This window comes from Sardina pilchardus, chromosome 13 (genome assembly GCF_963854185.1).
Source record: "Sardina pilchardus chromosome 13, fSarPil1.1, whole genome shotgun sequence".
In the NCBI taxonomy this organism is placed as follows: domain Eukaryota; kingdom Metazoa; phylum Chordata; class Actinopteri; order Clupeiformes; family Clupeidae; genus Sardina; species Sardina pilchardus.
Window position 1 is genome coordinate 17,911,317 of NC_085006.1, and position 23,306 is coordinate 17,934,622.

At 44.6% G+C, this 23,306-nt stretch overlaps 1 protein-coding gene across 1 annotated transcript in view; it reads left to right on the plus strand.

The window, feature by feature from the left end:
• Window positions 1-22,900, plus strand: part of LOC134099460 (glutamate receptor ionotropic, kainate 1) — a 29,880-nt gene extending 6,980 nt beyond the window's left edge. Inside the window, exons 2-15 of the mRNA XM_062552336.1 lie at window positions 6,311-6,478; window positions 7,569-7,826; window positions 9,417-9,598; window positions 10,780-10,833; window positions 11,335-11,508; window positions 11,844-11,987; window positions 15,985-16,092; window positions 17,398-17,511; window positions 17,608-17,811; window positions 18,447-18,670; window positions 19,543-19,661; window positions 20,085-20,302; window positions 21,468-21,693; window positions 22,287-22,900. Of these exons, the coding sequence (XP_062408320.1) occupies window positions 6,311-6,478; window positions 7,569-7,826; window positions 9,417-9,598; window positions 10,780-10,833; window positions 11,335-11,508; window positions 11,844-11,987; window positions 15,985-16,092; window positions 17,398-17,511; window positions 17,608-17,811; window positions 18,447-18,670; window positions 19,543-19,661; window positions 20,085-20,302; window positions 21,468-21,693; window positions 22,287-22,576 (2,483 nt within the window). The 3' untranslated portion in view covers window positions 22,577-22,900. The remainder of the gene's footprint in view (window positions 1-6,310; window positions 6,479-7,568; window positions 7,827-9,416; window positions 9,599-10,779; window positions 10,834-11,334; window positions 11,509-11,843; window positions 11,988-15,984; window positions 16,093-17,397; window positions 17,512-17,607; window positions 17,812-18,446; window positions 18,671-19,542; window positions 19,662-20,084; window positions 20,303-21,467; window positions 21,694-22,286) is intronic.
• Window positions 22,901-23,306: the final 406 nt, after the last annotated feature.

Genomic DNA, 23,306 nt, shown 5'->3' on the forward strand with positions numbered 1-23,306 from the left:
ACTTTAGGGGAAAGTGTTCCTTTTTTTTGAGAGAGATCGCTGAGCAATCCAAGCAGAGACTGGCTGGTGAAAACAGTTATTTCCTCCCCCCTATTGCCGCCCATACTTCACTTGTGCATCAGCGCCCGTTCAGTCTTTCCGACACGGACGCCACCGAGCACTTTAAATGAAACCACACTCTGCAAACCTGTTACGGTGACTGCCATAAATTTGGCCACCTCTGGCTGTGTGGTCCCCCCCCCCCCCATCCCCCCCAACCAACACCCCACTTTGCAAGGTGCCACAAAGTGTCCACACAACCCCCCCCCCCCCCCCCCCCCCCTACGTCTGTCCGCCCTTCTGTCACGATTGGCCTCCCCGCTGCCTCGTTGAGAAATCGTACTTATTTAAACTCCAAAATTGTAGCAGCAGAAAAAGAGCAGATATTAATGGTGTTGAGGCGTCCGGTCACGCTCCCTCTCCGCATGAATATTTTAATAAGCACACAGAGGGGGATAGAGAGAGAGAGAGAGAGAGAGAGAGAGAGAGAGAGAGAGAGAGAGAGAGAGAGAGAGAGAGAGAGAGAGAGGGAGGGAGAGAGAGAGAGAGAGAGAGAGAGGGGAGAGGGGAGAGAGAGAGAGACAGGGAGGGAGAGGGAGTGTGTGTGTATGTGTGTGTGTGTGTGCTCAAGAGAGAGAGAGAGGGAGAGTAAGTGTGTGTCTGGAACTGGAAGAGAGGAATAGAAGTGAGGTGAAGCAAAGCGCTGCAGGTTTCTTTTGATTCCCAGGGAGCCCAAATGAATTGCTGTTGTCATCAAGGCACTGATGCCAGGCTAACCTCTCTTTCCTCTGGCTTGCCAACGCATTGAAGACTCTATGCAGATTTACTGCGCATGCACCTCTGGGATGATGGGCTTCTGTTTAATACACTCAGAGGTGTTTATGAGAAGTGAATCAATCAAGGGGGTGGGGACAGACTAGAACAGGAAGGCTACTGAGCCACAGTACACTTACTTTAGCCCCTGAACTAGAGCCACTGGGGCTGTGTGGAGCCATGATGTCTTTAGAGCTCAGGTGAAGGCACCAGCACGGGGAGATGCCCTTATATACAGTAGAGTGGTGCTTAAAGGGACATTTCACCGATTAGCATTAAGCTTTGTATCTTTAGAAAACCAGTCATATTTTTGAATGGTCGTGCATCATTCTCTCAGTTTGCCTTGAGATGGGAGAAATATGGATTTCAATGTTGGACTTCATCAATCATCATTTTACATCATTGAAAGCAGGAAGTCCTATTCATGGGTTTCATTGAAATCCATTTCTCCCATCTCAAGGCAAACTGTGAGAATGATGCATGAGCATTCAAAACCTGACTGGTTTTGTAAAGATACAAAGGTTCTTTACAACAGGGTTAAGACTGCTGGCAAAGGTATTTTCTAGTAACGTCACATCTGTGCCTGACATGTACAGCTCTGGAAACAAATGAAGAGACCACTGCACATTTGTCTGATGTCATCCTACGGTTTCTGAGTGACATTCGAATGAGTTGACGGTCATATTCAAAATGAACAGACCACTGAAAATTTTAATATTACTGTCAGTGTCAACTCATTTGAATGTCACTCAGCAACCGTAGGATGACATCAGAAAAAAAATTAACATAAAGTCTAAAAAATGTGTATGCCAGCAGAAACATTCCAGTTGTTGGCAAATGTGGTAAGAACTGTTGCAATCACCATCATTGGTAAGACAGGTGGTTATGTGCAGGAAATGGCTGGAATGAGCTGTCCTCAGGCGTGAGAAGAAGAACAATATGGAGTAAATTAACACCAGAATGAGGAATTTCTACCTGACTGCCTCCCATTTGTTTGCATTCCAAGTGCCTTTAAGCTGACACACTCAAACATGCCAGTCGAAATGTTTAAGCCATTACCTTGGCTTTTTTTTTTTTTTTTTTAAGTATATTTTTTGGGCTTTTGTGCCTTTTCATTTTTGACAGGAAAGTAGAGAGAGACAGGAAGCGAATGGGTGAGAGTCGGGGTGGGATCCGGAAAGGACCACGGGGCGGGAATCGAACCCGGGTCGCCGGCGTGCGGTGCAGGTGCCCCAGCCAGCCGCGCCACGGCTGGGGCCTACCTTGGCTTTTTGATAGAGAATGGCTTTCTCTCTCTCTCTCTCTCTCTCTCTCTTTCTGCGTGTCTGGTTCTTTCTCTGTCTCTTTCTCTATCTCCTTATCTCTGTCTGTCTTTCTGTCTCTTCTCTCAGCCGTCCCTTGAGAATGTCATAATTCCCCTAAATGGGGGGAGAGAGAATTGAACAGGTTGGAGCAGCCGCGGCAGTGCAGTCAGGCTTGCTAGTCGTAATTAGGAATGGCACTTGAAAGCACGCTTCCCTCGGAGCGAGGGAGTCCAGACAAGGCTCTCTCAGTTTGAGGAAGGAGGCTGTGCTCCTCGGCGCTGCCTGACCAAAAGAAAAAGGTCATTCACAACCGAGGCCCAGGAGAGCCAGCTTAGCTACCCCTCTTTCTTTTTAACTCCGCAGGCCCCCTTTTAAAATCAATCACAATTTCACAAGTGGCCGTACAAAGATTGTTTTCATAAAGGGACGGGGAGCCTGCTGCCTTTTATGAGGTATTGTTTCAGAGATGTGCTATATTGGACAGCCAGGGAGACACAGGGTGGGACACTGATTTGATTTGTGGCTTTAATTCATTGTCAGCTGATTCAGTTATACTGTGTCTATATCACATCACTCTAAACTAAACTAGATGTCTGTCAAAGTGGTAGCCAGGTATGACAGTGATAAAAACAACTGATGAAAACCCAGATTGGTATGATAAAGGCTTGTAACACCAGAGCTGACTGTGATTTCTATTGATCCAGTTGTAAAAGGGACAGACAAACTGGCTTCCGAAGTACCTTTTAGCTGTGCTTCATCTCATGTAGAGGGGTATCATTTTACAATCTAAAATCTTTTTTTTGTTTTTTTTGTTAATGCATGGTGTGCATGCATGTGTGTGTGTGTGTGTGTGTGTGAGTGTGTGTGTGTGTGTGTGTGTGTGTGTGTGTGTGTGTGTGTGTGTGTGTGTGTGTGTGTGTGTGTGTGTGTACAGAGGCTAGTACAGCCATTAGTTGTCATGTTGTTTCTAGTATTGTAGCAATGGTCAGTTTTGTAGTGGTACCATAAAAAAACCCATTGCCATATAGCAGCACTGATGGTGTTAGTTGTCATGGGGACAAAGGCTAATAACACAAATCAAGACATCAGTTTAGTTCACTTTATTCATCATTCAGTTGCTATTGCAATGCCAGTGTTATGATGGTACAGTAACATGGTTATACCATTGTATATGACCTATCATATATATAATATATATATGAAGTATTGATATAAGGCATTCATTGAAATGTTTATGTATAGCTGAAGGAAAGTTTTGTATGTGTTTGTATGTCGCCGAGTACAGTTGTGATTTTGTGTAATGTATGCATTGCAAGCAGCCATTCAGAGAAGCAAGCCTTTGGCTGTCCAACTCTAACTGCATTATATTTCCTTTGTAAATGAAGCACACACACACACACACACACACACACACACACACACACACACACACACACACACACACACACACACACAAGGCTGCACTCAAGTTCCTCGGCCCACAGTATGTGACAGTGCAGTATTCCCCTGGCTGTGTTTCAGGTGTTTTGTCAGGGTTCTGTTTTAATAGCGATGTGGAAACCTGGCAGAATTCCCCCTTCTGGGGCTGGAGTGATACACTTGTTTGTGCACCTCCATGCTGTAGTGATCTTCACAAACAACAACCATCAGATTAAGTGTTGGATTTCATTCAATTTTCCCACCACAAACACTTTCACACACAGACACACACACACACTTGCATGCACACACACAAAAATACACACACAGAAAGAGACAGAGAGAGAAAGAAAGAGAGAGAGAGAGAGAAAGAGAGAGAGAGAGAGAGAGAGAGAGAGAGAGAGAGAGAGAGAGACACTCACACACACATTTCCCAAACCTGGCATAGTTGGTCCTGTAGCGAAGCATTTTGTGCTTACCAATGAAAGACCCTGTTGGTCCAAATGGCTTTTTGACAAGCATTATGGTGGCGCTCACCTCATCCCTCCCTTGGAGGTGGTACAGTACAGTATGACAGAAACAATGGAGGTCTGATGTGAAGGGTGGAGAGCTTCTTTGGCAGAGTCATTTCCTACGGTGGTGCTCTGCTTCTGCTTATTGTGCACTGAACCTGTTGTGTCATTGCTAAAAGTGCTTTGCGTTTCTGAAATGAGGCCTGTGATACTGTATGGTGTGTGTGATACTTTCCAATTAACTGGAAGAATTATTTTTGAACGCTCGGTGGCAGGTGTTACATCATGCTCATGCTTGATGTATTACGCATTGTTCAGATACTTACAGATAGTTAAGCTTAATCAAAACTGCGCTCAAACTTTTTTTACATTTTTTTTATACGGGGGAAGGATAAAAAAGTATCATTTCTCATCGGAGCGTAATGTTTTGCATTAGTGCATCAGAGTGATACAGATAGTGATCATTAATAAACCTGGCTTTGGATAGAGAGGAAGTTATAGTCCTGTCTCACTCTATTCTCCAGCAGCAGACTTAATCAGGCCCAATATCAGGGCATGCGCCGCTCCAACTTTAAATCATAAGGTTTATCTTCATAATGCTGTAATTGCAATGTTCTCTCAAAGCAGTGGACGAGAGTGCGGTGTGTGCTAATGGAAATTACAAATGGCTGTTTTTCTTTTTATATTTAATTTCGGGTTGTGTGGTCTGCAGCTAGGGGAACGTTTGGGGAAGTGATAGATGATAACAACTAAGAACTATTTGTTCTTATCAGGACTGTTAGTCCTACTCGGGCTGCTGTTTGAAAAATGTCGTTTTGTTCAATTTAAGATGGTGCTGGATGTGTGTGTGGGGTCTGTGTGCAAATTTGAGTGTGTGTGTGTGTGTGTGTGAGTGTGTGTGTGTGTGTCAGTATGTGTGTGTGTGTGTGTGTGTGTGTGTGTATGTGTGTGCGCGTGCATGGCAGTGTGTGTCTGTGTGTGTATTTGTCTGTGTGTGTGTGGTGTTTGGTGTGAGGGGAGGGGATGGGGAGGCGGGGTGGTTTGTGCACTGTGTAGGCAACATTCTGTTTTGTATCAGGATGATACAGCTTTGGAGGAATTTTGCATGTTAATCTCGTTGGTAATTGGAGCTTTGCAAAATTAGACATCTGTGTCGAATGCTGGAGATTTTTCAACAAATATATCTGCATGTGCAACACTGGGATAGTGGCTACGCAACTCTGTGATGGCTGACGACAAGCAATGTTTAGTTGAATTCTTTGTTTTATAAAGCCCAGTTGTTTGAACACTGATTGTGCCTCTCATTCTTAACATAATTCATACAACAGTTAGTTCCTGTAGTAACGTTGTTGAACAATAGGCATTCAGTTACTGTGAACACTGATGTTTAGCAAAACAACAACTTCGCTTCACTCTGGGTCGCTAACCTACTGTCTGTGTATATGCTATCTGATGGCATCTGCGATCAGTTTTGCAGATTATCTTTGACCTGTGGCCTTGTCCCTGTGACCAGATTACAGCTGTGCTGATATTCCTCATAACAATATTCCTCCTCCTCCTCCTCCTCCTCCTCCTCCTCCTTCTCGCGTGATATTTGACTCCCGGCGTCTTTCTTGCCCACACATCTGAAGCAAGTCGCTCTGTCGCGGGTGCTCCGTGTGTGTTACAGTTCAGCTCGGAGAGGGCGCATGTGGTTGGCCATACTGTATGTTCATGACAACTGTTGTTCACAGCAGGCTGGATTATAGATTAGAGGTCAAGGCAGACAAGGGAAGAGCCGTATCAAAATCCACCCTGCATCTGCTCCTTTGTAGCGGGCAGCATGTCACAACAGCTCTGTAGGGCTGGGCGGGCTGCGCTGGGCTGGGCTGGGCTGGGTTGTTTACGTTTGTCTTTCTATTGTCTGTTTTCTATGATATATATGCATTGCATGCGTATTATAGTTCGAGAGGGAGTATTGCCAATTGTATGTACCTTTTGGTCACATACTCTAATGCATACATGAAATAACAGTATCTGTTGAGACATGAATGTATATTTGCGTTACATTGATTTGCAATTGAAGTTTATATACTGTGAATCTCAAAATTACCCCAAAAAACTTGATGCACCTCAAATATCTTAGATAGTTGGCCAATGAGATGAGAATGTGCCCCCCCCTCCCCACACACACACCCTCCTCTATATGAATATCTATTTTGTTTCTTATTTCTTCATCCACAGGGGGTATATTTGAGACCCTTGAGAATGAGCCTATAAGCGTGGAAGAACTGGCCTTCAAATTTGCTGTGACCAACATAAACAGAAACAGGACCTTAATGCCAAACACCACTCTGACCTACGACATCCAGAGAATAAACCTATTTGACAGCTTTGAGGCTTCCAGAAGAGGTGAGACCACGTTTTCTTATTTCACCGTCCTGCTGCTTTACTAATGCCATTACACTGTCCAAAATCAACATCTACTAAGACAGACACCTGCCTCCCTTGTGTCCCAACTACATCAGGCCTGTTCAAGTGTCTGAGTGAGTGTAATCTAGGAATGGGGCTAATTGAATTAAGGCCCTCTCCCATCCTTAATGAAGTGCCTGGCCCTGTACGCTGTCCTTTAATGAAGAGCCCGCTGAATGCCTCAGCTATTTATCTCGTTGTTATTGTCTCATTTTCAAATGAGAGTGGGCCGCCCTCAGGGGGATGTCAGCATGGTGTCCCTTACGCTTTGCATTCCTATCTCTGTCCACTCTTCCTTTCTCTTCTATACTTCCATTTTTCTCTCTCTGTCTGTCTCCTTTCATTGTTCTCTATCGATTGCTTCTTTTGTTCACTCGTTCACTCTCTTAAAATGTGCTCCATCACTTCTCCCCTCTCCACCCCCGCCTCTCTTCTCTCACCTTTCTCCTCTCCTCTCTCTTCTCACTTATCTCTCCTCTCTTCTCTCACCTTTCTCCTCTCCTCTCTCTTCTCACTTATCTCTCCTCTCTTCTCTCTTCTCACCTCTCTTTCCTCTCTCTACTCTCTCTTCTCTCTCCTCTCCTCTCTCTCCTTTCTCTTCTCACCTTTCTCTCCTCTCTCTTCTCTCCTGTCTCCTCTCTTTTCTCCTCTCGCTTCTCTCTCCTCTCTCCTCTTTCCTCTTTTCTCTCTCTTCTCTCCTCTCTCTCATCTCTTCTCTCTCTCTTCTCTCCTCTCTCTCATCTCTTCTCTCTTTCTTCTCTCCTCTCTTTTCTCTCTCTTCTCTTCTCTCTCTCCTCTTTCTCATCACTTCTCTCATCTCTCTCCTCTCTTCTCTCCTCTCTTTCCTCTCTTTCCTCTCTCATCTCTTCTCTCCTCTCTCTCATCTCTTCTCTCCTCTCCTCTCCTCTCTCCTCTCTCTCCTCTCTCTCATCTCTTCTCTCCTCTCTCTCCTCTCATATCTTCTCTCTTCTCTTCTCTCCTCTCTTTCCTCTCCTCTCTCTTATCTCTTCTCTCCTCTTCTCTCCTCCAGCCTGTGATCAGCTGGCTCTGGGCGTGGCCGCCGTGTTCGGGCCGTCTCACAGCTCCTCGGTCAGCGCCGTCCAGTCCATCTGCAATGCGCTGGAGGTGCCTCACATCCAGACCCGCTGGAAGCACCCGTCCGTGGACAACAAGGACAGCTTCTACATCAACCTCTACCCCGACTACGCCTCCATCAGCCGGGCGGTGCTGGACATCGTGCAGTTCTACAAGTGGAAGGCGGTCACCGTTGTCTATGAGGATGCAACCGGTGAGTTGAACGTAAACAACCATGTGTAGAATGTAACTGGTGACTATAGACTATACGCCTAACGCAGCCTGATAGCTTGTATCAGTAAGGATTGGTTTGCCAAACAGCACTAAGGTAGACTACAGTAAAAGATGAATGGGACCACGTATCTATGCTGTATCTACTGTTCAGCTCACAGTCTCCTTAGAGTGCCACAACACATTGAAATCAACTCAACGATCCATAAGTGCAGTATCTATTCCCTGGGAGATGAAGCACTGGGCCTTTGGTGTCTTCCGTGAGTGCAGGATGAATGTAGGGCTTGCTGCGCTCCCGTGCCGTGTTGGCTCCATGTTTTTATTGGCTTTGATAAAAGGGCACATTTATCATTGCTTGTGTGCCAAGCACATCGATCTTGCAAATGTGTTGTGTGCTTCAGATTTGCTGTTTATCGACAAGCAGGAGCCGGCCCAGGTTGTGCATCATAATTTATCATAGCTCTGGCCCTGGCACGGCACGGCAGGATCCCTTATGGGGCTTTTCCTAGGATCTCTAAATGTCAGTGCTGAGAGCGGGCTTAACTCTGGCTGAGCTGGGAAGAGACTCTTGTGTGTACAAACAGAGGTTTTCCTTGACAAACTATATTTATCATTATTGTTATTATTATTATCATTATTATTATTATTATTGTTTGGTAGACTGTGTTGGTGGATGGAAAAATGAGTGAGATAGAATACTGCTCAATTAGGGACGCTCTCCATAATTTGATAAACAGCCGTTCCTCATGTAATCTTTTATTTATTTTTTTTTAACGATGATGATAATAATGATAATCACAATAATAATAGTAGCAATAATAATAAGTTGATACTTGCAAAATGAAAGATAATTGGTGTTTAAATATAGGCATTCAAGCGTGTTAAATTGTAAGGTCAAAATAGTTACAGTCATAGAAAGCAGGGAGAGTTAATTCTGGATATAATTCCAAGAAAATAGTTCACACCAAATTTGTCATCGTTAGGTGACTGCTAACTTCGCCTTCTTGGCCAAGAGGAGGTCAAAGCTGTAACACCAAAGGTCTACCAGAACCACACATTTAATGAGGCCCCCATCTCTCTCCTACAAATGCATTCCACTGTCTGACAGCTTTAGTATTGATGCATGTGTGCCATATTTATTTTGATTAACTCCCACACAAACACATTTTCACGCTGTCTCATGCAAATGTGATTATTTCTTTGTGTATGGAAAAAGTGGTAAACAATATCACCAATCATAGTTGGGTGTATTGTAAACTGATGGAAACAGAAAGAGAGTGCAATAGCTAGGAGGATTTGTGATTATGTTCTGTGAAAATGGAATGAAAATGGCCTCTATATATGTGGCCGCAGTGCTGTCTTCTCACATATTCCACAAGTGATGTACTACACTAAAATTAACACTCCAGCATACTCTAATCACACTGCCCACTGTAATCTGCGAGCCGGGATGTGATTCACATGTAATCTCAAATCTCTGACCATCACGTTTGCTTAAGAGTCATCGAAAAGAAGATCAGCTCTTTTCCTCTCCCGCTAACCACACGCGGTGTCCTTCTTTGGCTCTCTCAAGGGTTAATTCGTCTGCAAGAGTTGATCAAAGCCCCGTCCAGATACAGCATCAAGATCAAAATCCGCCAGCTCCCAGCTGGAAACAAGGACGCGAGGCCGCTACTCAAGGAGATGAAGAAAGGGAAGGAGTTTTACGTCATCTTCGACTGCTCTTATCAAACATCTGCATATGTCCTCAAGCAGGTAACACACACACACACACACACACACACACACACACACGCACACACACACACACACACACACACACCTTTTCCGCTCCACAGTGTGTCCTTCGCACTGTGGCAGAGGTTAAACCGATTTGTCAGGAACTGTTTTAGTAAGTGTTTTCAATTAAGTCGTGTGGGTATCTGTAGTGAACGAAAAATGCCTCTAGGCCTGATCATGTCCCAGAACTGTGAGGAAGTCGGGAAGTTCACACAAAGGTGCCTACCTTTTCATCTCTCCAGGCAATCTTTAAAAGAGAGTAACTACTCAACAGAAGAAAAAAAAAACCTTGAATATATTCCCTAAAAAAAATGGGTTATTTTGGGTTCTTTAAATATTTAAAAGGCCATTATATTCCACATGGGGGAATTTGTTATAATTGTTGTTATTTTCTTCACCAAATAATTATATGGTCATATTTATGTCATCACGTAATTGGGCCCTTGGGAGTGCGATCCACGCCACACCTATGTTTTTTCTTCTGTACTTAAGTGAAGTGTACTTTATATTGTCTCAGCCGCAGGGTCAGTTTTCTTGTAGAGGGCGTGTGGATTAATGGACGTAATTTCCTGCAGAAAATCCAATGCCCCATGCGGATGAAAAGACACTCCCTACGCTTTGATCTCGCGGCAGATTACAGAGCGCAAACAGAGAAAGCAGCGGGACGTTTAGAAAGGCTAATGACACACTGTTGGAAGACTCTAAGCCATGGCCAAGATGTGCCGCGAGGCAGCGACAAGCTTTCCTCTCATACTGATAACACAGAACAAACTGCAGTTCAGTCAACACCTGGGGCCGGCCAGCCACCCTGACAACATGTGCATATGTCCTCATCAAATGGGCCTCGTAGCTTACATTCTTATTCAGTTATATGTGCCGACTCATTGCCGTTAGTTGCAAGGGTGTCGTGGCAGTGCAGATTCTTAGAGCAATTTCTTATCTAACTCATGTCAAGAACCTCCTCTGACAAGCCTGCATTGTTGTTGTAAATATAAATCCTGCCATTTCGTATGGTGCAGCACGAATCAGCATGATATTGTTATCAACAAAACGCAATATGCTACTGGTGTCAAGTGTATATTATAAGTGTTGTGTTGTGTTGGTGGGAGTGGGACAAGAGAGCCTGCAAATCACAGCATGTTTTCTCTCTCTGACAGCTGCTGTCCATGGGAATGATGACCGAGTATTACCACTTCTTCTTCACCTCTCTGGTGGGTGGTATAGATTACCAGCAGGTGGAATGCCCTTTGAAAATGTCATTGCCATTTGACTGTGACTGTGTGAGGACTTGGTCCTGATATTAAATAAACCCAAATGTAGCCATTTGTATCTTACCAATGACAACTGTGTGGGGGTTATTGAGCATCTTTGAAATAACTCCAGCTTCATTTGTCATCTGTATAAGATACATTATACAAGGTTTGCACTTGGTTTTAGGAATGTCATGCATGCATGTATGTATGTATCTATGTATGTATGTATGTATGTACAGTATAGATAGATAGATAGATAGATAGATACTGTAGATACTTTAGATCTTCAAGGGGAAATTCAAGATGCATGCATATGTATCCATTTATGCATGCGTGTGTGTGTGTGTGTGTGTGTGTGTGTGTGTGTAGATATTAATGTATGTATGTATGTATATACTGAATGTATTGTACCGTATGTTCCTCTAACATCTGTGTCTCTGCCTTTGCTGTCTCTCCCAGGACCTGTTTGCCCTGGACCTGGAGCCGTACCGCTACAGTGGCGTCAACATGACGGGCTTCCGGCTCCTCAACATCGACAGCCCTCAGGTGGCCGCTGTGGTGGACAAGTGGTCCATGGAGCGCCTGCAGGCTCCGCCCAAGCCTGAGACGGGGCTGCTGGACGGCATGATGACGGTGAGGCGTCTCTGGGACTCGGCCAAGCCACCTGAGAACCACTGAGAACACCTGAGAACACCTGAGTCACAGAAAGACATCTGTCAGAGCAGAAACATAACATAATTGCATCATGTAGAGATTTGACTTCGCAGACAACTTATGTGCATACATTATATACTATACATGCATAAATGCATGCATATATATGTACAAACATGCTACATTGCTACCTACATACTGTACATACATGCATACATACAGTACGTACCGGTATGCATACATGCATACACCTGTAGGCCTACATCAGTTATTAGTAATCAATGCTGCGCTGAGCTGGGTCAATGTGTTTGCAGACGGAGGCAGCCCTGATGTACGATGCTGTGTACATGGTTGCAGCGGCGTCCCAGCGAGCCTCCCAGATCACGGTCAGCTCCCTACAATGCCACCGGCACAAGCCCTGGCGCTTCGGCTCACGGTTCATCAACATGTTCAAAGAGGTACAGCGCTTGACCTTGCTACCATGTTTATACCGTATTTATGAGTCAATATTTGTGTTATATTTATCTCTCCGTTGGATTCAGTTTGTGGAGAAAGACGATTATAGATGCAGACTTAAAGCAGTGAAAATCTTGCGCAAATTTTATATTAAAGTGCTGCTGGTGGAGAAATAATAATCATGTTTGGTTTGTTTGCTTCAGTGTATGCAAATAGGACTTGCACCATTCAAACGTGGCATTTCTGTTTGCATTGTTTCGCTGGCTAATAATATGCACTGCAATTTATGGGGTGGCATTTTGTTTGCCTTCTTCAGCTCTCAGTTATATGCCTAACCTCTGCTGTCAATCATGTGCCTAATTTCTGCTGTCAGTTGTGTCCCGAGCCTTTGCTATAGTTTTGGGATACAGTGAGAGAGAATGTGTATCACCTTACCCACTAGAGAAAGTAATTTCCAAATCTCTCATGACTTGAAGTATGCAGTATGTTCTAACTGTGAATATTACAGCCATTTGTCAAATGACAAAGGTCTATTCAAATTCTCATTCACATGTCTATTTATGGTCTACACTGTTTGGTATGTCTATCAAATTTTCAATTTGATCATTCCACACTTGACACCAGCAAGTTATTGATTACCCGAAGAATGTTATCTGATAAATTTATGAACAGTTACAACCTGGATACTCAATATCTCAGTGATATTCAGAGACACATCCTGACTGAATGCTTATGAGGTCTGAAGATTGTGTTTGAGCAGTCATCATTGATTCACACCACTAAGCACTTAGCAATGAGCACACAACATTACCACGATGCACAACAAGATGGAAGTTCATTTAAGAAAGCACACACACACACACACACACACACACACACACACACACACACACACACACACACACTGGCACTCACACTCTGGCACACACACACACTGGCACACACACACACACACACATGTACGCATGCACGCATGCACACACACACACACACACAAACACAAACACAAATGCACACATGCAAAGATATTCAAACACACATCGGAAATCAACATGAGGCATGCGACTGATTTGAGCCGATGTAATTACTTCCATTTAATTATTAAAAGCTGCTGATGTTCGTGGCTCGCTCTGTATGCTTTAATTAGTGCCACAGAGCTAATTACACACAAATAGTGCAAGTGGACCTTTGAAATGAGAAGCCAGACCAGCACACAGAGAGACCAGAGATACACAGTAATTGACAGTCATTGGGAGAAGGAATAATCATGGCTTCATTATTATTTGGGTGTGGATTAGGAGGTACTGTAAATACCACAACAACAACAACAACAACAACAACAACAACAACAACAACAATCATACTGTTTTGAGAAAAATTTGGTTGTGTTGTGATACTGAAACATGTGAGTTACTGTTGTGAATTTCAAAGCACTGTTTGAAAGCCGTGATAGGTAGCAAACAACTGCAAAGCAGTGGCAGGGATTGTTTTAATGAGGTTTGTTGATAGGATACTAGAAAAGGAATGCATTAGACAGCCATATTGTAATCACTCTTCAGACGTACCAGTGGGAGGTAACGTGGTAGGGATGTCCTCGCTAGATTAGATAGAAAAGTAAACAAAGTGCGGATGAGTGACAGATTCAGAGCACAGGGACTTTTCTTGGGTCTCCGCTACAGGGCAGAACATTTGTAAAGTTTGAGACAGTAGAAAAAGCTCACGGCATTCATTACATGGCAGTATTGATGCGTTCAGATCAACGGAGACGGCCCTGCATTCCAAGAGTCTGCTGTTACTGTTCTTTTTTTTCCCCTCTATCTTTATTAGTGCGTTGAGGAAGGCAGTTCTTAGCATTTCACTGTGTTGATATATACTCAAGATTGTGGCTAACAGCATCCTTTTAAAAAAAAGAACAGATAATATGTCTGTCATTGTTCATTATCTGAAGAGCAAGAGGTCCTTCAGCGAGAGGCATACACTGAACACTGCTCAATTGAACTATAATATAATCAGCGTGACATTTACTGGGATGTGTCGGGAGTGAAAAGGTAACATTTGCAACCGCGCCGTCTCGGCACTCTCTGAGCTGAAGGCTCCGCTGGGTGTTGTTGCGTCTTGCTTGAGCCCCCCCAAAGCAGATGCTGGATAATTTACGCCCGCGGTGTCTCGCATGAGATGACCCCTCCACCGTCAGATGCTTGGCGTTTGGGGTGGATAGGATTGAGTGGGGATTTGCCGTGGGAAATGTAATGATGAGTAAATCTCCCGCAAAGGCCAAGCGGTCCCGGAACGGAGCCACGTGTGATCCCTCATCAAAGCAGCGCCCGTGCACGTCTGCCACCCACACAAGGCCTCGCATGGGGCTGACCACCATGACTGACTGACCGACTGAGACTCACCCTCCGCGAGTCCTAGACGGACATGGCCCTGATCAAGCTCAAGGGTGGCCCGGATGTGGCTCCGAGCCGCTGGGGCCCTCCAGGAGTCAGCCGTTATCTGGAATAGTAATCAAACCGTCCACCGCAGAGACCTTAAGGGTCTGTCAATCCCTTTCCTCTCCCCCTTGGCCTTATCTGAAGAAGGCCTCTCGAAGTTCATTCCTATTGGAGATACTAGGAAATTAGAGGGCATTTCTCTGGGGGAGAGAGCGAAAATGTTCCCAGGTGTGAAGAGCTTTAGTGTATATCCTTCAATGTCCCATGTTTGAGTCTGTATCAACAAGGCTATTGAGAAGTTACTGAAGTGCTTCCATTGCCTTTTATATGCCTTTAAATTTCGCAGATGTGTCATTTTAATATGCGTATTAGGTGTGAATAAGCTGAAAGCACAGAGCCATTACATAGTGATTGCTCACATATCCATAGCGCCTCTGGCTAAAGCAGAGATTACTGATGTTTGTAAAAGCCTTTTTATTCATTATGTCCTGAAGGGGGATTTAAAATTCAGACGGATGGAACCCTGGAATACCTAAAAGGAAAGCTTCTTCAATTACCCCTGCAGCAGGAAAAAGTGTTTTTTTTCTTTTTCTTTTTTCTTTTTTTTTTTTGTGTGTAGGAAACAGCTCTTCATAAAGCCTGAGGTTCAATATCACTACTCATCACTAAAGGGGTCATTAAGGGAAAAGATTGAAACTAATGGGAGGCTATAGAGTTATTTCTTCCAAACACATTAGGGCAACATATCACTGTTGTTGTTACCTTGAGTCCTATACTTACACATTTCGCATTCACAAGTAAACTAAATGAAGTGAATTAAAAGCCAATAGACTGTCTGTTCTAAAGTTTTGCCATTTGCAGGTTTTCTTTGAGGGTTTTGCCTTGATCCTTAATGGGCATAGTCCTCTTCTCTTAAGTGGCTAAAAATCACTATGCCTATTTGTCATCACACTGCTTGTACGAAATGCTGAGTATCTTCTTGCAGTATCAGAATGGCGGTTTTTAAAGTGCCTTAAATAGACCCTTTTTCTCTGAAAGGCACACTCTATGACTGTCAAATGGACAGAAGTGCCCCTTGGCCAGAGTAATAGAGTTTGGCTGGCTCTCTTAAGAGTGCCTCGTCATTCCAGACCATAGAATCTCGGAGCCAAACGGGGGTCATAAACTGCACCTCTTTTAGATCTGTGTCCCTATGACGTGGTTGGCTGACTCCCTCTCCATCAGAGCAAAGTTTTATGTCTCCCTCTTTCGAAGTTGTCAGGGATTCTCATAGAGAAATTTTGTTGTGTGTGTGTGTGTGTGTGTGTGTGTGTGTGTGTGTGTACTGTATGTGTGTGTCTGTGTGTGTGTGTGTGTGTGTGTATGTGAGAGAGAGAGAGAGAGAGTATGCTACGAGTATGTGTGTATTTGAGAGAGAGAGAGAGAGAAAGAGAGAGGAAACATCAGTCTTAGTGTGTATGTGCATGCATATGTGCATCAGTGTGCATGCATGAGGCCGGTTCGCCAAACCAAACTTTAGCTAAACGGAGGGAATGACTCCTCATTTGTCCCTTCCTCCCTCTAGGTGCAATGGGGCGGCTTGACGGGCCAAATCGTAATAAACAAGACAGATGGCTTGAGGAAGGATTTTGACCTGGACGTCATCAGCCTGAAGGAGGATGGCATGGAGAAGGTGAGCTCAGCTTCCTCCAGTTTATTACCTCTTATCAGAAATCAGCATGACTCCAGATGACATGATTAGTGTGGTTCTTTGTCGTGGTGCATATGCATATTTTTAAAGCATGCCTTACAGTGTTTTAATGCATGTGTGCAAATGTGCCAATGTGTTTTTCTTTCTCCCTAAAAGACGTTTATAGAGGGCACTAATCGACTAAATAAAGTGTGGAAGAAGGTTGGTATTACACAGACCCTGGTCCCATTGTGGTTTGGTGTTTCCTGCTCCCCATTGCCCAGCAATGTCACCTACGTATCTGCCACCAAACCGACCTCCTGAACTGCCCCCTCTGTCTCCTCACTCCCACATCGCATCAGCGTTTAGTCAGCAGATCAGCGTGAGAGAGTGACGGCTCGAGCAGTCGCCCTCGGTGTAGCCGTCCGCCGCTTAATAAAACACAGGTTTATTGCCATGTTAATCAGCAGTCACACAACAGTGTAAGCCTATCACCCCCCCCCCCCCCCCCCCGCACCCTTCTCTCTCGCCCGACTCGATGCGATGGTGTAATGACGGCCGCGGCTAAGCAAAGGCGACGTGCCGTAGCAAATGACACTCTTCGCTCTTCCCTCTTCCTGTCAGAGGAAGCCACTCACGCTGACAGTGTCATATGGGCAATTACTGGGGTTCATTTCGCTGTCCTCCTCCCTCGCCCGGCTGTCTGCGCCTGCACAGTCGCCTGTCACTGAGAGGGATCTCTCCTGCGTGCGTGCGTGCGTGTGTGTGTGCGTGTGTGCGTGTGTGTGTGAGAGCATGTGTGTGTGAGTGAGTGAATGAGTGAGCCAGTGGAGTTCATTATGGAGCCACTCCATGTGAGCATGGCTGCACGTGGTGACGGCAGTTAAATAAAGGACAGCATAGATCATGTCTGTAACTGACAAAATAAGCCGTCCTGGCAGAAGAGCTCAATGTATTCACACAAGTAGTTAGGTAATCACTTCAGATTCTCACAGTGGAAGGAACTGCTTCCTGATTTATTTTCTGGAATGTTCTCAGGTTTTCTTTCACATTGATGTAGTGTTATAATAAAAAAATTAATCATGCACACAATAGATTTCATCATTCCTCTCTCCCCAATCCCCAACACAATTCCATATCTGGTTATCCCCTCTTCACTTATTTACTTTGTCTTTGAATCTTTATTATGTTTTATTATTTCAATTTGTCAACGTAACTGAATATAACAATAGACCCATTGCTTATTTAATTAGTGTCAAAGTGTGTTTGTGTTATTTATGTAATTTTGTTTGATGACAATCTTCACAGATTGGTGTATGGAACTCCAACACTGGCCTTAATTTGACTGACAGCAACAAAGACAAGTCAACAAATGTCACAGACTCAATGGCAAATCGGACGCTCATAGTCACAACAATTCTGGTGAGATTTAATAATTGAAGAAAAATGTCTAAGATATGACAATATATCAATGATGACTATAACCATGAAATTACTCACTGAAATTGCCTTTGACAGGAAAATCCCTATGTGATGCACAAGAAGTCTGACAAGCCATTGTATGGAAATGACCGCTTTGAGGGCTACTGTCTGGACCTGTTGAAGGAGTTGTCCAACATTCTGGGTTTCTCATATGAGGTGAAACTTGTCTCTGACGGCAAGTACGGAGCGCAGAATGACAAAGGGGAGTGGAATGGCATGGTCAGAGAGCTCATAGACCACGTGAGTAGAGATACAACCATGTGATCTGTGTGAAGTGCTCCTGTTGCACTTCTATTGGGTTAGAGGCAAGCCATATGAAATTCCAAAAGATTGGGTTTAGCGTTTAGTTTAGTTTATTCACAATACCACTTCAAACAAATATTACAGTAGGGTTATAAACTTAAAATGGGTAAAGTGAATGGGTCCCCCAAAGAAGCTATTGAAGCTTATAGGCGGGGGCCCAAAGATTCAAAGGGTCTGAGTCATAACTCAAAGGGTTCTTCTGTGAGGCTGTGTAGACATAAAGAATGCAGTATATTCAGAAGTAAGATGTGATATTATATATCTCCACTCATAGGAAATGTCTATGGGACATTCAGTAATGTTTTTCAAGACTTCATTCCTTTAACATCTTATAAAAATGAATATAATTTATCACCTCAGACAGAACGTCCGCTTTGGAATCACCTAACCACTCCAAAAAGTTCACTGAAGCGGAAATGAAATTTGTATTCCTCAGTCTTCTGCAACCTATATTATGTGTACAGCTCATCTTTGGCCTAATTACAGTAATAATCCCTGCACTGGAATAATAAATGGCTAAATAAACGTATAGCTCTACTGTATTGACCAAGTCCTGGCTTATCCTACGACAGGTGGCTGACCTGGCTGTCGCTCCTCTGACGATCACCTATGTGCGGGAGAAAGTCATCGACTTCTCCAAACCCTTCATGACTCTGGGCATTAGTATTCTCTACCACAAGCCCAACGGCACCAACCCGGGGGTGTTCTCCTTCCTCAACCCGCTGTCCCCAGACATCTGGATGTATGTGCTGCTGGCCTGCCTGGGGGTTAGCTGTGTGCTGTTTGTCATCGCCAGGTAAGGGCTATCCAGGTCCTTCCAGGTCCTTCCAGGTCAATCCAGGTCTTTTAGTGTTGGTGCAGTTTTTCAGAAAAAACACATGATTTCCAAAAAAATCATGATTTCCCTTTCCCCTCCAATACTGGTTAAAATGATTTTGTTTGTTTGTGGTGTCTGTCGTTTTCATTTTTTTTTTCCAACGGAACCTGAGCAGGTGTACGCAAATTACGTGTTCATTGTGGTGTAATTATTCTTAGCCTGACAGAGATAAAAGTGTCTGGGAAGTTGATTGAGATTTAATGTAATCACGGCTCGTGTTTTCTGAACGCTTTGAGGATGTCCGGACCAGCTGTTGGCAGGGTAGAGACCCAGAGGGGAGCGAGCGCTGATTGGAGAAAGATGTTTCCTCGGCTGAATTAGATGCCAGCGAGGAGCAATTAGAGCCCTGAAGTTAAGGGTAGAAACAATCCCAGGCAGATCGGCCCGCCACGCACACAGGCGGCCCGCGGGCTGCCGAGGGATGAATCAAATAGCACTTTGGCAGCCAACGAGCAATCGGGCCGGCCCGGCATGTGTGTTGTGCTCTCATAACGCCAGCTACTACTGTGGAGCGTGCTCTCACACACATACACACACACACACACACACACACATACACACGCACACACACACACACACATGTTATTCTTTGGATTGGAAGTTCTTTGGAAGTTGCTAAAAATCACATCACATCTATGTGTGTAGATACAGTATATCGAAATCTAGAAGTCAGACAGACACTGACAGACAGACAGACAGACAGACAGAGAGACAGACAGACAGATAGATAACTAGATAGATAGATAGATTCAGACTCTGTGCCTCATGACTTGTGTCCCCTTTGACTTCAGGTTTACCCCATACGAGTGGTACAACCCTCACCCGTGCAACCCTGACTCAGATGTGGTGGAGAACAACTTCACCCTGATCAACAGTGTATGGTTCGGCGTGGGAGCTCTGATGCAGCAAGGTATCCTGGATGTTCTGGGGGGTTTCCGTCTGATATCAATGTATTGGAAAAAGTCCCACACAAGTCCTCTGATATCAATGTATTGGAAAAAGTCCCACACAAGTCCTCTGATATCAATGTATTGGAAAAAGTCCCACACAAGTCCTCTGATATCAATGTATTGGAAAATGTCCAACACAAGTCCTCTGATATCAATGTATTGGAAAATGTCCCACACATTTTCAAGTGACTTAATGTTTGGTTAGACTCTACTGTACTGTACTGTATAAGCCCTCTCACTGTTAAATGAACTTGAGGAATGCAGTTTAATGTGGGAGAGTGAAGAAATCAAACCAGTCCGAATCTCCCTCACTGCATCTGGGACTACATCATAATTGTGTTCATGTGATATCTGACCATCTCCTTTTGATGTCATTGTCACAGGATCAGAGCTGATGCCCAAAGCTCTTTCCACGAGGATCGTTGGAGGAATCTGGTGGTTCTTCACGCTGATCATTATCTCCTCCTATACTGCCAACTTAGCTGCCTTCCTCACGGTGGAGAGGATGGACTCGCCCATCGACTCGGCCGACGACTTGGCCAAGCAGACGAAAATCGAGTACGGCGCCGTAAGAGACGGCTCGACCATGACATTCTTCAAGGTGGGAGTCTTTGGGCTGACCTTTATTTCCGGTCCAGTGTCATAATGTCTCTTAGTAATTCATTTTGTGGTTCAATGGACAACGACTACTGGCATGAAGCAGATAATTATGGAGGGGGCCCCATTTAATTGAGATGTACAACATAGATAAGTGAGGGGGGGTTTTAACATACTCTAGATATATTCTTTAAGGACATATAATTGGTTAATAACACATCAGCTACTTTTGAACATCAAAGGCACGTCATTCCTTGCCTGAGCGCACACGCTACCCAGAGCCAATTTTTCATCTTTCAAGCAGAGCTAGATACCTGATTTCATGGCTATTTCAGTGTGGAAATCCGAGAGCACCTCCTCGTACACAGACACAGTGCCGCTGTCTCTCATTGTATCCGTCTCTCTCTCTGTTGTGTGGGCAGTATATTGCCTGGCAAGCCTACACAAAGGATTATTTTTCAGCCATTCATCTTAAGATATTACGGCCGTGCATCAATGGTGTGCGTCTCCACCGCAAGGTCCCCACCACACTGATGGACAGCAATATAGAGATAATGCGGTTTAGTGAAGGAGTTGGCGGTGTTTTTTTTGGCGAGGGGCGGGAGAGACATCTGCCTGTTTGATGTGTCACCGTCACCGTCCCATCAAAATGAAAATAGGACAAGTTTCTTTTCTTTTTTTTTTTTTTTTTGTCCCTCCACCTTGAAAACCATGAAGGCTGATTACTCTGTGTGTATCTTGACAAGCAGGAGCCATATTGAATGTACTGAACAAATTGAATCAGTGCTTGGGGAGATTTGCGCACAGCTGTCATTCGTGTTTGCCTGCCTGCGTGTGTCTGTGTGTGTGTTTGTGTGTGTGTTTGTGCGTGTGTGTGCGCGTGCATGTGTGTGTGTGTGTGTGTGTGTGTGTGTGTGTGTGTATATTTTTGTGTTAGAGAGAGAGAGAAGAGGGCAGACGGGGATTTGTTGGTGGGACATGGGGCCATAAGCTATGCCATAAGTGTGACAGCTCCGACAATGCATCTCATCCACCATGTGCCTCGTAGTGCACCCAGCGTCCGTCCATTCACACCTCCTCATTTCTCCATAATACTCACCCTCTCTGTCTGCCTTCCATACCCCCCCCCCCCCCCCCCCCCACTCCACCTTCCCAATCCCCCCCGGCAGAAATCCAAGATCTCCACGTATGAGAAGATGTGGGCGTTCATGAGTAGCCGGAAGAACACGGCCCTGGTGAAGAACAACCGCGAGGGCATCCAGAGAGTGCTGACCACGGACTACGCGCTGCTCATGGAGTCCACCAGCATCGAGTACATCAGCCAGAGGAACTGCAACCTCACGCAGATCGGAGGCCTCATCGACTCCAAAGGCTACGGAGTAGGGACCCCCATTGGTAAGAAGCTGTGGTTTAGAGATGAATGTGTGTGTGTGTGTGTGTGTGTGTGTGTGTGTGTGTGTGTGTTTGTGTGTGTGTGTGGTGAGGTAACATGCCCAAGAGAGTCTAATTCCTGGGCCTATATCACAGAATAATGATGAAGGATAACGATCACATAATGACATTATGTCTGCTGATGGCTGCTCCAAGACTCCAATGATGGTCTCCAATCAATACATTACATCTTTACGTTACAGTACATTATCCAAAATCTAAAAACATACAGAGGGCAGTGAAGCATTTTGTTTAGTGAGTACAAATTCTACTAAATGATGGATGCCACTTCTGTTCTGAAACATTTCATGTCTCTTGTCGCATCAATAATGGAGACATCTTTGAATATGTCTTTGAGTATTTGACAGTATTGCTTCATGCACTCCATCAAAACCACATGATTGAACACTTGACAACAACATGACAGTTGACCTGTCTGCCTGTCAAGGTTGCCTGATATGACACCACAATGACACACACTCTTACTATTCCCCCCCCCCCACCCTTTCTTTCTCTTTTTATTTCCTTTTCATCTTTCATCTTGCCAACCCTTCCAGGATCTCCGTACCGGGACAAGGTGACCATCGCCATCCTGCAGCTGCAGGAGGAGGGCAAGCTGCACATGATGAAGGAGAAGTGGTGGCGCGGTAACGGCTGCCCCGAGGAGGACAGCAAGGAGGCCAGCGCTCTGGGCGTGGAGAACATCGGCGGCATCTTCATCGTGCTGGCCGCCGGCCTCGTGCTCTCCGTGTTCGTGGCCATCGGCGAGTTCATCTACAAGTCGCGCAAGAACCTGGACATGGAGGAGGTGAGTGTCGGCCAGTGCGAGTGGCACAACAAGTACTGACCCGAGAGCGGGTGTGGCCCCCCCCCACCACCGAGAGTCCCCTTTGGTGCACGACGCGACTTGTGGATATTGATCGGTTGATCGACGATCGATTTCACGATCATGCGATCAGGGTGTTATAGTGCCCAACGTTGGTTTGGGATGTCGTCCCACGCAGATCAGCTGGCCGTGTATCCAACAGATGCTTTGGAGGTTTGAGGTTGGAGTTGTGACTGGTGCCTGGACTTGCCACCAAGGACTTCACCATGTTGTAGATTAGTCCATGTTTGATTTAGCGGTTAGAGTGGAAAGAAAACTTGAAGACATGTTTCTCTTTACACAGATATTATCCTTTCTTTTCTTATTTATGGTGAGGGCATCTCACTTTTCAAGACACGGCATACTGGACTTGACTGTTTTAGCCTTTTCATGTATTTTTATTTCATTTTATTTTGGTCTAATTCACATGGAATTCATCTGGATTCTTTCCTTAACTTCAAAATATTATCAATTGAGATTTTATTGGTAACTTGTGGTGCATATGTACATGTTCCCCATGGACCTCAAGAGGAAACCATTATTGAATGATAATTTTATGATTGTCTGTATATCCAGGTATGAATATTCCATGTAAGTTAATTTCCAGATATTCTTTTGATTTACATTCTTTTCAGTATCCACTGCCAGTTACTCACGGACAGAGAATCATTTTGTTTAATTCAATTTTCCATTGTTGGTGTTCATATTTTCT